This window comes from Apostichopus japonicus, chromosome 11, assembly GCF_037975245.1.
Source record: "Apostichopus japonicus isolate 1M-3 chromosome 11, ASM3797524v1, whole genome shotgun sequence".
NCBI classification, from domain to species: domain Eukaryota; kingdom Metazoa; phylum Echinodermata; class Holothuroidea; order Aspidochirotida; family Stichopodidae; genus Apostichopus; species Apostichopus japonicus.
The window spans coordinates 23,278,663-23,293,999 of NC_092571.1; the positions used below are offsets into that span (position 1 = coordinate 23,278,663).

Sequence of the window (15,337 nt, forward strand, 5' to 3'; positions counted from 1 at the left end):
TTTGACAGGTCTATCAGTAAATGCGCTTTCCTGTAGATTGACCAACCAACATTCTCTTAAACTTTGAGGGCTTTTGAGGACCTGTGTATAAAAAATTTTGTCCTTTCGTGAGAAACAAAAATTGCGTTAGTTGTGAAAGGAAGGGTATTATTCTTAATTATTAGCAGAAACGGTTTGAATGCGTGAATATTCACTGTCTGACTTCTCTAAGGTACTGAGGGGTGATACATGGTGACTTTAAAAACAAACGGCTCAGTTCAGTATGTCCCATGTGTATGGAAGCCTCCAGTTGCCGTCTTAATGTTAAATATCTTTTTGCTGCAATATTAAAGCAGCAATATTTATAAAAATCTTGAAAATGATGGCATTTTGATGTAAGCGGAATTGATAATTTGCTGCATATAATTAAACTGAATACATTTCATAAAATACTGATTTTGCTATTTGCAGCACAATTTTGAGTTCCTCACTTATTAGATTTAAAGAATCTGTCTCTTTTTTGTTGTTGAAAATTGCTACTAGATTTACCAACAAGTTCTTAAACATGTTTACGGTATACCTTAACGTTTCGATACATAGGATATATTTTCCTTATCTCCTCCAATCATGATATCTCCGCAAGAAGTGGTCATTTGCACTATTTTTGACTCATCAATACATTTACTGTTTAGATAGGTAGGAAAGGTGAAATGTATTTATAGCATAACACTAAATGTATTCAAGTATTGTGAAGCTATACATATGTCACCGACGGTGACTTAATCAACATTGATTAACTATTTCCGCCTGTCAGATATTTTTTTTCTCTAAGATGTGCGGTACCTTATAACCTCTATGTCGTTCCACGATTAATTACTCCATTGACTTACAGAATAGATCCGTCATTGTTCAAGATCATAAATTGTAAATAGAGGTTTTTAATTGACACATATATATGACATTTCCTATACCTATCAAATGGATTGTATTATCATTGCATATTCTAATTTTACCACGTGACATGATGGTTTAGATTTTCAGCTACTGTTACTCCTGAAACCATCCGTCAGGTCTCCCTGCGGAATCTTCCTGTTTCACCCAGAAATTTCGAATACGTCCGAAATAAAAAATTGCCTTCAGTCCTCCACAAGAAATGCCAAAGAAGTCACTTAAGTAGGTTCATATAGGACTATTTACAGCCGGTTCGCCCTTTCATGCACCCGATACACACAGAGAACACAGTTACATCTGTAAATCTTAAAGGTTTGTACCAAAGTAAAACCTGGATCGTGCTATAAATCGGTAGCATGTGCTATTAGGATGACAGTAAGAACTGAGGATATGTGTAAATTCCAACAAATCCAGTTGTTTGGGATTTGTTGGAATTACAAATATCCTCAGTTCTTTACTGTAAACCTAGTAGCTCATGCTACCGATTTATCAGATTAGTCAGCACGATCCATTATTTACTGTGGTACAAAACTTTAAGATTTACAGTAGTTACTGTATGCTCTGTGTGAATCGGCTGTTAAAATTTCAGATATCTCGAATTAAATTTTAGATATCTGAAATAGAATTCTAGATATCTAAAATAAGAAACAATTTAAGATATCTAAAATTACCGATTAAATGTTAAAATGGCTTTCCATACGTACACTGCTGAAGTTGTGACATGGTATCTAGTATATATCTTATCTATACAAAGCTTTGCTTATGCACGGTGCTTCTGAAACGACAGCCGGGTTGCCGACCATGTTGATATAAAAGGACATTTCGACAATTTCAAACTTTTGTTTTATCAAGATAGCTTGTTAGTATAATTACAAGTCAAAACATTTCTTGTTTTGACGTGTTCTCATGATAACTATTTAAAAACAGCCTTTCAAAAATTTGGCAAATTTTGTCACGGTTGCGCAAGTTGTCAACTTGTCATTTTGAAAATGATCATATTTTTATATTATTATTATTTTAGTGTAGTTCAGGAGAGCCGACAATTTGGTAAACTTCGCAATATTTTTTGTATTCTTTCTGAACATCATTAACTCGACAGCGATATGCAAATTTGTTGTGATGTCCCGTTATACTAGGACAGTAAGTCTACATTTTGCGTGTCCTTTCATTTCCACCGGGGTCATGGGGTTTTCTTCAATTAAATCTTCTTCTCCTGAACTAAAATGGTCATACCCTGGGACGATGGAGCGAGATGAACAACTTAGATTGAATGTTCAATCCTTCAATCAAAGATTGTGTTTAGAATTTAATATTCCTTCACCTACAAGGGTGAAGACTTGAACAAAGTCTCACGACTTGATTAAGTATAATTATGACATCATCAAACCGCATATATACCATTAAAAAAAAAAATCATTTATTACAATGTTTAATTTCTGTAACGGGGGATGGGGTGCGCAATCGCATAATTGTTATATAATAAAGTTTAATAGTTCTACCTAATGATGGCATTGGCAGCTGGTATATGATTCTACTGCGAAAATATGACAAAGAAGGGCGATGCCGGGAAAGCAAACAGTTTCAGAATCTGCAGTGGCAGAATGACATCATACATTTTGTCGGTCAACTGCAGTTACGCTTCGCTCTTCCAATCATGCGCATTTGCAATGACCTCCTGGTTCACGTACCCTCACTCGTTATGGCGATCGTGCCTTTTCTGTCGCTGCGCCTTCTCTTTGGAACAAACTCCCATTTCACGTTCGTGACTCTCCCTCCCTTTGTATTTTCAAGAGACAACTTAAAACATTTCTGTTTGATTCTTATAGTTTCTTTTTTCCCCTTGGTTTCCTTTGTCTCTTTCCTACTTTGTAAAGCGCTTTGAAACGCTGTATTAATTGCCATATAAATGTAATTTATTACTATTATTATTACTATTATTATAATTATTATTAAAATGACAATACCGTCAGACACGACTTTGAAACTGGAAAATCTCCCCAAAACGGACCAAAATTTTCTTAGCTGTCATATAGAAGTTACAAAATTAGTCCTCTGGGTTTAATGTGAGAGGTACCCAACTAAAGAGCTGTAACAAATCTGAATCAAATTGACATTTTTGACTAAAAATGACGCAACATTGCAATCCAACGCAATATACCCCTTCAGTAAAAGATTGCTATACGTTGCTCTGTGATGCACAAACGTCGAAGCCTTATGAATATACAGTGAAATTCATAATCGTCCAAAAATAAATTGATTTTGTTGATTGTTTGATAGATTAATGTAGGTCACAGAACGATGATACAATTGTCTACTTAAAATCCCTCAAGATTTACTTTAATAACCCAGTCTTCTTAATCTTTGATTTAAGGAACCGACTTGGCTTTCATATTGGTGATATTATTAATAATTTTTGGAAATAAGTCATTTTTGCATTTCTCGTTTCTTTTGTTCCCATCGGTCAACGGATGACACAATTTAGGCCTCAGAGAACTTCTGGCTCGATGCCAGAATAAAAGAAAACAGAAATGGACATTTCCTTTTAAGATTTGATTGAAGTAATTATTGTTGCCGGGGGAAAGGGGACATCTTTGACATATCCTTACCGGTGAAACATAGATCCCTTATATAACCTCAATTATTTTAATCTGTAAATAGCTAGAGACATCAGTACGATTACTCTTTATGGTTTATTGTCATATAATGATTGCGATGTTAATGCTCTATAAATAGTGATTAACATTGATATACAGAGCGATATTTTGTGAAGCTGAGCTTATTTAGTTTGGGTCAATAGAGGGGCTATATAGGAAAGAGTTAGCCTATTATTATTCTTTTGCTTAAATTCGAACATTTTAGTTTGGTTGAGATAAATGGGTGCTAAACAGAGGGGTTTGTTGAAGCTGTGTGTGTGTGAAGGGGGAGGGGATGTGAGAGGCGGGTGGGGTGGGGAGGGGAGGTGAAGGGAGGGGCGGGCAGGGATCAGGGTAATGAAAAAACGATTGAAGTTATACAAAGATGTTACAAGTAGGAAAAAAAATCCACGGAGCTATCAATAGGTCAGCATTTTAAGTTCATTTCAGTAAAGAGAGGCGATTCACTTCAGTTAAATCCCGTCTTTTTTCATTCATTACAATTTATAGTTTGTTTCATGATATCAAAACGATTTACAAGGTTACAAACCATTCCAGAAAATCATTCTTTTTCAAAGGAACAAATGGTGTTTTGAGAACTATTCCTTGACACCTTTCCTATCTTCCTTATGCTACTCTCCTCTCCCATCCACCCCACCACGTCCATCAACATTTACCCACTCCCCGCCCACACCCTCCCATATCCATCCACACTTACTCACTCCCATGCATCCACAGGGTATGATATATCGTGTCATGTATGCACACCCTTCTGCAGGTGGAATCTTTGTGAAACACTTATGTGGATGTTAATTGCGTACCGCAATGACGTCATGCCCACGATTTAACTCTGGCCACTTAAATAGTAAGTGCTATACACAACCACTGAACTGACGACCACCACATCCCTCCGTCCGTCCGTCCGTCCGTCCGTCCCCCACACCCACTCCCCTCGTCACACAGATTCTCAATACGAGTTGCATCCAATTAAAAATAAGAAATGGGTAAAGTGGGGGGGGGGGGGTTAGTGGAGACAAGTTGGACTTCTGTTATTTAGTGATTTCAAGTCAACTTGTTGAGGTGGTTATATGCAAATGTGTCTTAGGTGTTATTGCGAGGAATAAAAGGGTTTGGGTGGGGCTGGGGGAGGGGGGGGGTAGTTAACCTAACTAAACACACATACCCTCAAGTATGTTCGAAATTGGAACATAAATCTTATTTGAACTATACTGTGAGGATATCCTTAACGAACTCGTTCATTTTGTCAGTACAACGTCGACACGTATCAATAAACTGATGGTAATTTTTGGGTTGAAATAATTAACCTAACAGCTAGAATTGTCTCTTTTTACAGCTGTCCTTCCGATATGTGTCAAGTCATCTAATGTTAACAATAATTTCTGTCAACGTATATAGTCACCGTTTGAACTTTCTAAGGTTAAATCGCAGGGTTGACAGTGTCAACAAACCCCTATCCGTGTTCAATTTACATACAACGTGAAATGTACTGAGTAGGTATCTATATATACACATATATTATATACCGTTATATACGAGAAACTTGATGTATGAATTGAAGCCCGTATAATTAGGTGCTTCCCATCACACGAGCGATGACTCGACATGTGAGGGTAATGGGTGCATTTCCCCTGTATTTGATATAAGCTCCTGTGTAGGTAACACTTGTACACTATTTGTAGGACTGGCCATCGACGGGATTGAATTAAATCAGCCTGTAGCGCGGAGAAGGAAAGAACGTGATCAAATTTGTACTTTACAACGGTATGTATATATATGAATAGTTTTTGCATATGAATGCTTTAAACTATATTGTAGTCATACTATTGTTATCACTATTATTATTATAATTATTATTACCTACTCAATTATTATTATTATATTATAACTTATTATTACCTACTCAATTTATTTTTCGATATATCTCTTGGTTTTTTCAGGTCTTTTTTTTTTTTTTAAATCTACTTAAATTTTCCTTTTTTAAGAAACGTCACTCAAGTTAGATCCTTGTTACGACTAAACTGATCCACTTCTCTACCCCAGTCGCCTTACATCGATACTATAACCATAGTGACACTGAAGACTCGCCCAAACCGCGTGCCGCGCTCTGAAAAAGTTGAAAGTATGAAAAAGTTAACTTACCGTTGCTTGCAAGTGAAGTTTTCTTCTTGTCGCTGCAAAATGCAGACAGTAATGAAACGTGATACCTTGTTATCTTGCATCTAGACCTGCGATGTCCATCGCTGCTACGTACACTGTGTTGTGGGTATTGATCGTAGCTGTATGTATTGACTGTACACTAGTGTCTAATTACCGACGGTAGCAAGCTGTGTATGTATTTTCTGGGATCGATGGTGGTGTCTAACACTTCTATTACACCTCATTCGAAACTAGGTCAGATTACCGGCATTAGACTTTTTGCGCGAGTCTTCACATACTTTAAGCATGGTAATCGGGTCTGATTTTTTAGTCTTCTGTTTTATTCTCTCTCCTAAAGGGTCCTTGAGAGGAACTTCAGTGTCCTTCTAATCTTTTTTTTGAGACGTTTCTTTGTGCGCGAGTCTTCACACCCGTTAAGTGTCAATTGGAAAGGGAATAGATATGCTTCACATGATCTTAGCCAAATTAAATGGTAAGGATTGCATAAAGTTACGTTAGCATATAGTCATGAAATATATTTCTGAGAGAAAAGACAACGTCTGTACATAATTTAGCACAAACTTGCATGCAAGTATTGGTATGGAGGATTGCATTTTTCGTAAGTGAAAAATAGATTTTGTGATTAGTCTGGGTTCTTCGATATACTAAAATGTCTCACTGATTCAGGTCATTAGCTCGAGTAGCCAAAGCTTTGATTTCCAATAAAATAAATATATAAATAAAACGGCAAAATAATGATTTTTTTTTCAAAACGAAATTCTGTTCCACCCGTTTTGCATGTGAGTATATACGTCGCTATTGAATAACACTGTTCTTGGTTGCAATTAGTTTGGGTTGAAATTAGGAGCAATTGGTTTTGTTTGTACAATACAAGAGGGTATGCATGATTTATGTATAATTAAAATGAAATAGAAACCAACCATCACCCCTCCCCCGCCCGCGAATTTCTTTTTCCTGAACCTTTCGGGCAGTGTACGTGGAGTTTAGCCAATCAGAGCGAGGCTGTGTTGATGACGTACTACAGTTAAGATGGCGGCGTGCGTACCAAAAGTGGGAAAATCGCATTTGATAAGTCAACATAATTGTTGTACAACAGCAGAAAGTATTAAGGTATAAAGGCCTTGCAATAATAACATTATACTGAATCATTGTGCACAACTTACGTGACGTTTGCATCGGTTTCTTTGTTGAAATATGATCGCTGTCTGTTGTGCAAATTTACAATGTCTTCAGATGGACATGACACTGTACTCAGTACTGTAGTACTGGTACAGTAGTATGTTACGTACTTACAGTTTACACACATCTACACAGCAATATTTGTACACAATGACAGTAGGCCTGCAGCATTAGGAAATGTTATGATCTAGCTAGACTAGAGGCCACGGTAGCTATTACTAATAAAAATTGAACACCTAACGGAGGTCCGATTGCAATCGGACCTCGGTGCTATAGGAAAATAACTTTTCCTATAGCACCTCCTTGTGAGAGACGAGGTCCAGTAATGAACGGTTTATTGTGGAAACTGCCAAATATTTGTTGTTAACTGATGAGCGAATAATGTAAATAAGAGTGCAAGTACTGCCCTTGTTTTATTATGCAATAAATCCTCTCTTTTTAATTGTTCCAGAATGAATATCTGTTTCCCTTGTCTTTTATTCTAGCCAGTCCTCTGCCTTTTAATTAGGATAAACTGTCCTAAAACGGATGTACCACATTTTGGGGCTGAGATTTCCCTCTAATAAGATCTAGAAGGAAAATAAACAAATGAAACTATATATATATTCACCACACTATCTTCGGAGTTTCATATATAAGATGACCATGCACTAAAACCATGACATAACTTATAATATCGATATAATACTTGGACATAACTACTTGGACATGAGAAAAAGTGGGGGAAAAATCCACACGGGGGCTCGAACTCGCGGTCTTTCGTTTTCCACCTTATGTTATTGAAGCAACGCATTTACCCGACTGACCATCTTTACTGAGTAGTACGTCATCAACACAGCCTCGCTCTGATTGGCTAAACTCCACGTACACTGCCCGAAAGGTTCAGGAAAAAAAATTCGCCCCCCGCCCCATCCCTCCCTCTTGTATAAGAAAGTACTCGGTAGATATGTTCCTATAAAAGACAAAACAATACTTATCTAGATCAAATACGAGATTCCGGTGAATTTGCGAGATTCGTTTGATAAATTTCATCATATCGTTTCTAAGAAATACTTCCTTTCCGCATATCTGTCGCTATATTCAAAATGCATGCAACAAAATAGTATCGATATATGGAACTAGTTTCCTGCAGCTTTATCGTAAAACTGCGCAGTCGCTGTGTTTTAATGAGCCATGCGACGTTAAACAAAACCTATCATTTTATGTAGCAGCTATCTATACTAGACGTGAAAACCAAAAAAGGAATCAAAGCTTTCATCATCAAATCCGTTTAATTCTCTCTTTAGTTATAATGTGCACATGATAGTGAAATCGAAATCGTGGTTGAGATTAAATTGGAACCTCAGTGTTACAACGTTGATCCACAAAGTTCTTTTCTGAAGTTGTTTGATAGCTGTTTATCACATAAACAGTGGTATCATTTTTGTTAAATTGATTTAGGTTTGTGGATAAAACTCTGTCTGGTGTGCTGCAGTAAATCCCTATATTCTTTAGGATCTTGCTATACGATAAGATAGAGCCGCTGTTCTTCACTCCTAACCCCCCCCCCCCCCTCCCCACCTCCACCCCAACCCTTTGATAATACCTGTGGGAAAGAATACACAAAGGCATATTAGTGAGGTAGGTTTGGGAATACACAGGAATAATCCAAATTGACATAAACTTAAGCTTCGTCTCAAGAGTCTCTACAGAGAAACTTCAGAGTGAAAAACCTTACACAGATCAAACGACTAAAAACCATACAAAATGACCCTAAACACAAGGTTTTACTAATGCGGTTGAAATAGAGGGAGGGGGACCCCTAGTAGTATATAATCCAATTCTTCCCCGGCTGAATGCAAAATAACTCCGACTGAAGCATTTCCCCCGACTTGGACAAGGTGAGGGGTGCCCTCAGCACCCCCCCTCCTTGTGCACGCCACTGGTGGTCGTCGACATTTACCTGCTAATGGAAGACTTATAGCTTAAATGAATGTTTCATTCCATCCTTTTCTTTTGACAGTTTGCAATACTGAGACGTGCCCGGCATGAATTTCATACAGGTACTCGCCTTCCTGTGCGGTGTATGTGTACCGTTTGCGACAGCTACAATATCCCTCCGCCCGGTGTCAACCATATACATACCCTATCACTATCAGGGAGGCGGTGATGGGGTCGTGGAAATTAACTCTGGCGCGATACTACAGAGTACATTCGACATTGAGGAAAGAATGGCTTATACCGTTGGTAAGTACAGTTGTAATACAGTTAAGGTATACATTATATTATTATTCTTGTTATTATCATTATTGTTGTTATTATTATTGTTGTTATTATTATTGTTATTATTATTATTGTTATTATTATTATTGTAATTATCAATATTATAATAATACATACTGATGATGGTTATGACGTGTGAACGATATTACAAAGTTTATTTGCGTACAACGTATTTGAAGTAAACGTACAACGTGTAGCCGTTAAGACATTAGAACTGGAGGGCTGACATTTTGAAAAGGCAGTTACTTCGAATCTAAACCCGGTAGCAGTAGCAATGTATTGCAAGTATAACTTCTATGGTTGTGAGTTGGTTTCCTGTTCTATGACGGAATACCGCGTAGCCGGAGATTGTACACTTATATAGCTTATTCAGGTGCATGACCATGACGGGCTATATAGGTATACGGATTAGTTTCCCACCAATACGTGTGCAGCAAGCATCGCCCAATTTGAACTTCTGAAGACCCTTAGTTCTCGACTAATTCAGTCGCGAAACCTTGTACGAAACAAACCATGAAAAGAGAAACTGTTCTTGTGGGTTCCGCTTTATGAAATCTCTGTACAATGCACAATGCATGCTTGGTTAATAAAAGTTGTATTAGTTTAAAGTGATTTTTATTGGAAGAGCTGGGATGACAACGGTGCGGAGAGGGGGAGGGGAGGGGAGGCAGAGGGAAGGGGGACTATGCTTACAATAATCTGCAATCCAATCGCAGCTTCACATATCAATTCAACATCTGTACTTGCATCCTGTTAATGTTCTGAAGCCTTTTGCGTTTGTTCTGAAAGATGTTATTATAGAAGTTAATCATTATAATAAGAGGTTCACGAATCCGAATTAAGTTTCATTTCCATTTCAGGAAATAAAAGAATGGGGCATTTCCCATCGATGAACTATCAGTAGCGAATGTATGGGATCTTTAATTGAATCATTAATTAAATAATTAACCAAAGTATAAAAGACTGTCCCTAATATGATCAACTACAATACGTTATATTTAGTAACACTTATACCGTAATAGATTTGTAATAAACAAAAATATACAACTGACAGGCAAACGAAACTAAACCGCGATGAACCATTGTGACACAAGAGACATTTATATGCCATCCATAATCAACTAAATTTCCTTTGTTAATTTCGTGAAGGAAACATGTAGTTTATATGACAGATAATTGTCAGTGCGATGTATTTGAAGAAATGTCTAAAAGTTTTCTACGGAGCGCCATATGTTTCAAAAAGCATCCAAGCTGACTTAGTTATGTTCAAATTGACATCGACATTTCGAAAAACGGAAACCGACGTATTCAAAATGAAATCGGATGATTATCCAAAATTAAGTTCATTGTACTGAATATTGTTTTCGATAGTTCGATTTCGTTTTGGATATATCGATTTCATTTTCGTAACCGTGATCTAAATTTGGACATAACGATGTCAATTTGGCGAATATATAGTTTTGACACACATGGCGCACCACAATATGTGTCACAACATCAGACGCGACATTTGAGTTATCCAAACTGATATAAAAACTGATATCGATATATATAGTGAAACCACAACACGAGTACTGTTGTACTTTATCATGATTAAGTCATGAGGTCACCAACCAGGCGCGAAGCCAAGGGAGGGGGGGGGGCGAAGGAGGCAGCCGCCCCCCCCCCTTGAGCATAATATTTGTGTATGTTTTTATGATATCGCTAGTAATTTCAAAAGAGAAAATGCTAAGATGCAACTTACAAGGCCTTGGAAGTGCCATTTCCAGCGATCTGGGAGGCATTTTCAGCCAAAATGTTCTTGTACGATTCGCGCAAATTTACGGTGGCGCTACGCTTAGATAGTTTGCAATGCCGTAACTACGGTTCTGATAGTTTGCCTACAGTTTCGCTCATACCTTGGCAAATTCCTCGCTACGCGCATGTCACCAACAACCCTCCGTAATTCATGTACGTGCGTATACTGATGCATTAAGTCTGCCGTATCATTATTTTCAGTGATGGTCCTGGTCACAAACAGTTACTAGTTGATCAGTTGATCAGTCGATCAGTCGATCAGCTGAGGCAACGTCTATTAATCTGAAAAACATCTGATAAACTGAAGACATTTGGAATGGAAGAGAATGTCTCTCAAAGAATCTATTCCTACTCTAACGTATTCTAAGAAAGTGAAATCAATGCATGACTCCCGCACTCGAACTGAATTGGAGCGGGGTCTGTGTCAGGGCTGCACAGCTGTTATGTGATCTGTATTAAGCCACACGCATTTTAGTCTGCTATGTACAGTACGTAGGTACACGGGTGCTGCATGATTTAGACAACTTTGCGAGCCGAAGGCACATTGCCATGGAAACCGCACATGGCAGGCTATATATGATAACATTTACATGGAAGAGTATTATATGTGACTTTATTGTAGGTTTCAGAAAAACCAAAGGAAATAGATCTGAATATTAAACAGTTCAAGTGTGACTCCCGGTGCAGTTTAAACTAAACTTTAAAAGAGAAAAGAAAACACATTTCCTCTTTATGTATATACGGGATTTGAAGCAGGGAACATGCTCTGTACCAAAATAATAATAATAATAATAATAATAATAATAATAATATATAATATATATAATATATATAATATATATAATATATATATATAATATTTAGCTGTAAGTTGGTGTCTAACCCTAAAGGGGGTGCAATAGTTGAACGCTCACGGTACCTAACACACCATTTATATACACACAGTTCAATTTACGTTAAAACGGTTCATGAAAGTGAGAGAGAGAGAGCGAAACAATTTTTAGCTGTGACTAGATTCGATTAGATTATATACCGACAAGTCCTTAAGACATACTGATTAAGTTATAATCCAACTGTTAGTTGGTTAGTGCAGGTTATCCCTATATAGCAATTTCATTTGCTGGGAGGGGAGGGGGTATTCAGAGGCCATCTGTGACGGGCTAGGGGGAGGGGAGGGGGAGGGGCAGTCAGAGGCCACTGCAGTACGCTACTTTTCATACCATATGCTGATGAATTCCACAACAATGTGTTCATTGTTATTGGAACTGCTCATTTTATATTTTCTAGCCTTCTTTTTATTTTTTTTTTGTTTCTTTTTATTTTATTTTTTATATTTTTTAAAGGTCGTCACTTCATGCACGTAGTTGATTTTTCTGACGTCATCAGACCAAAGATTGCGAAATACCTTCCTCTTCAGACCCAAGCTAACGACATCGCGCTTTGCGGTGATTACGTCGGTATAGTTCAGAATGGAGCCACACCCAGCGAGAATGGCACCCTGGTAATCTATGATCGATACAGCAGGGTGTCTGGCAGATGGAACAAAATGTTCAACATCGCAGGTATATGGAAGTGTTATATGGGGTCCCTTATGAAACCTATTATCGTAAAATATTCAACATTGCAGGTATATGGAAGTGTTATATGGGTCCCTTATGAACCCTATTATCGTAACACCGATTTATCAGTCTTACAGAAATTGGTTGCGTTTCATTATAGTATGCGTTTTCCTATGTTATTTTTCTCCCCCGAAAGTGTGCATTTGGCTAGTGATTAGTTTCAATACTCAATTTTAAGCAGTGGTCTGTAACCAAACAGCTCACTGAAGATGTTGACAGCTTCAGTCGTGGGTGTTATATGCGTAAATGTCTACAGCAAAGGAGGGGAGGAGAGGAGGAGTGGAGGAAGAGAAGGGGGTGAGGAGAGGAGGGAGGGTGAGAAGGGGAGGATGAGAAGGGGAGGAGGGGAGGAGGTGGAGTGAAACCAATCCGCAATTGATATTCTCATAAAATGTCATTCCTTAGCCGACGGTCGAGGTATATGACATTAGTTACGCAAAATGTCAGTTATCTAAAGTAATATAATAGTAGTAATAAAGAAGGCAAAAAATCTCTAAAAATACCTAGGAGGCTACGGTTTATTCGGCACATTTTAGGTTCACTATATAGTGCTACATATAATAAACATCTAATATTGCTAACTATCTTCCATTCAGTTTGTGCTGAAACTTAATTTCCCTGGCATGTATTGATGAAGCCAGACCATAGAGGAGGGAGGGGGATTGTTGTGTTTATTTGAAGATAGTGTTCCCAGCTATTGTATGTGTATAGAAATAATATTAATATATATTGTATATATATTTATTCTCTTTGGTTTCCGGAAAACTATGGAGCCACTCTTACCGACCTTGCAAAATTGTGAAGGGACCGCAAGTCAGCAATGACTACAACGCTGATAGTAAAATCTGTAACTACTATTATGGTTAGATTCGTCCAAAGCGGCATCATATGTTGTAATCAAAGCCGAAGCCGAATTGAATTAATCAGGCCACACATCCAGAGTCTATGTATGCTAAGTTCTTCGATACCGCCCTCATCACCCTTTCTGGACACATTTCATAGTGTAGTTTTGATTTTTAATTTTTCAGTTGGAGCAACCCCAGGTATGCTTCGGTTTACTTCTGATTGTCGTACTATTGTAGTAACCAATGAAGGAGAGGCAAAGGAAAACGAGGCTCGTACTCACTTCATTAATCCGGAGGGATCTGTTTCGATTATCCGATTAACCGGTTCCATTTACAACCCATATACCGTCAATCATATTGACTTCACTCCGTTCAACCATAGGTAAGATTTTCAAATAACGTATGCCCTGCATGTTATAGGCAATGTGATTAACATTGGAAAGTTATTTTCGTTATATATATATATATATATATATATATATATATATATATATATATATATATATATATATATATATATATATATATATATATATATATATATATATATATATATATATATATATATATATATATATATATATATATATATATATATATATATATATATATATATATATATATATATATATATATATATATATATATATATATACGGTATATACGGTATATACGTAGTCTTTGCCTTTGTTACAAGGAAATGTTGTTATTGATTTTCGTTTCAGGGAGGCAGCTTACGAGACAGCTGGAGTAAGGTGGCCATACAAGGGACAACTAGATGGTTCCACACAGACTTTGTCCCAGAATATCGAGCCAGAATATGTTACCTTCAACAGGGAAAACACCAGGGCTTACATCACCTTACAGGTCGGATACATATTAAATTCATTATAAGTGATTATTAGATGCAAAAAAAAAAATCATTTAGTAACGATAGATTATTAGATGCAAGAATTAATTTCAAACGGTAATTGTAACAGTAAGGTTGTAAGCAACTTGTCATCAATTTATTCCTATAATTACATTTCTGACAAGATATTTATTCAACTTCAAGTTGAGTGACTGTATCTACTTTGTTGAAATTTTTATGAATTATGTTTAGAACTTCGAACATTATCTATAAAACCTGACATGTTCTTTCAAATAATTACTGATCAATTTCACAAGAAAACCGAATATTTGACTTCTCATCAATGCCCTTTAACATAACGTTAGCGTATCGCATCCACCGGAGTAAGCGGATGTTGAAAGTGGACACAGGTTAATGGGTAGATGATATATTTTATTTCTTCATGCTGCCCTCTATTTAAATTCCAACAAAATTAATGCACTCAACGGCGAATAAGTAAATGAAAATAGTATTTGCGACTCAGCAAAGTGCATTTAAAAGAACAAACATACAAAGAAGCATGAAACGAGATGAAAAATCATTTCTCATATGACTCTCTCAAACATCGTTATAACTTAAGCAAATACCTACGCATATTCGAAAGTATTATTTTTGCTTTTAAATTTTTTTTAATATTTTTTTTTAACATCGCAAACATGAATTCTATTTTACTTTAAACAGGAGAACAACGCCGTTGCTATTATTGATCTGGTACAAGAGGGCGTCCTAGAAATTGTCCCACTCGGATCAAAATCATGGAGAACGCTTATGTTGGATGTTAGCGATGAAGACTTAGGTAAGATCATATGTATTTATTTAGATATTTCCTTTCAAAGGGATACGTGTTATTATTGTGACATACCACATTCATGATCACACGGTAACAGCCTCGATAAGGGGTTGAGAGAGTGAATCAAGGTATTTGGTTTTCGTACTCAGGCTCTATCTTGGGGTGAGTTTTCATAATAGGTACATATGATACCCAACCTCAACCAGATCTGATGA

At 36.9% G+C, this 15,337-nt stretch overlaps 1 protein-coding gene across 1 annotated transcript in view; it reads left to right on the plus strand.

Annotated features, from left to right (window-relative positions):
• LOC139976410 (uncharacterized) overlaps nt 1-15,337 on the plus strand; it is a 59,644-nt gene that overhangs the window by 36,574 nt on the left and 7,733 nt on the right. Inside the window, exons 12-17 of the mRNA XM_071985121.1 lie at nt 6,079-6,137; nt 8,937-9,146; nt 12,323-12,541; nt 13,627-13,825; nt 14,169-14,310; nt 15,014-15,128. Coding sequence (XP_071841222.1) covers nt 6,079-6,137; nt 8,937-9,146; nt 12,323-12,541; nt 13,627-13,825; nt 14,169-14,310; nt 15,014-15,128 — 944 coding nt within the window. The remainder of the gene's footprint in view (nt 1-6,078; nt 6,138-8,936; nt 9,147-12,322; nt 12,542-13,626; nt 13,826-14,168; nt 14,311-15,013; nt 15,129-15,337) is intronic.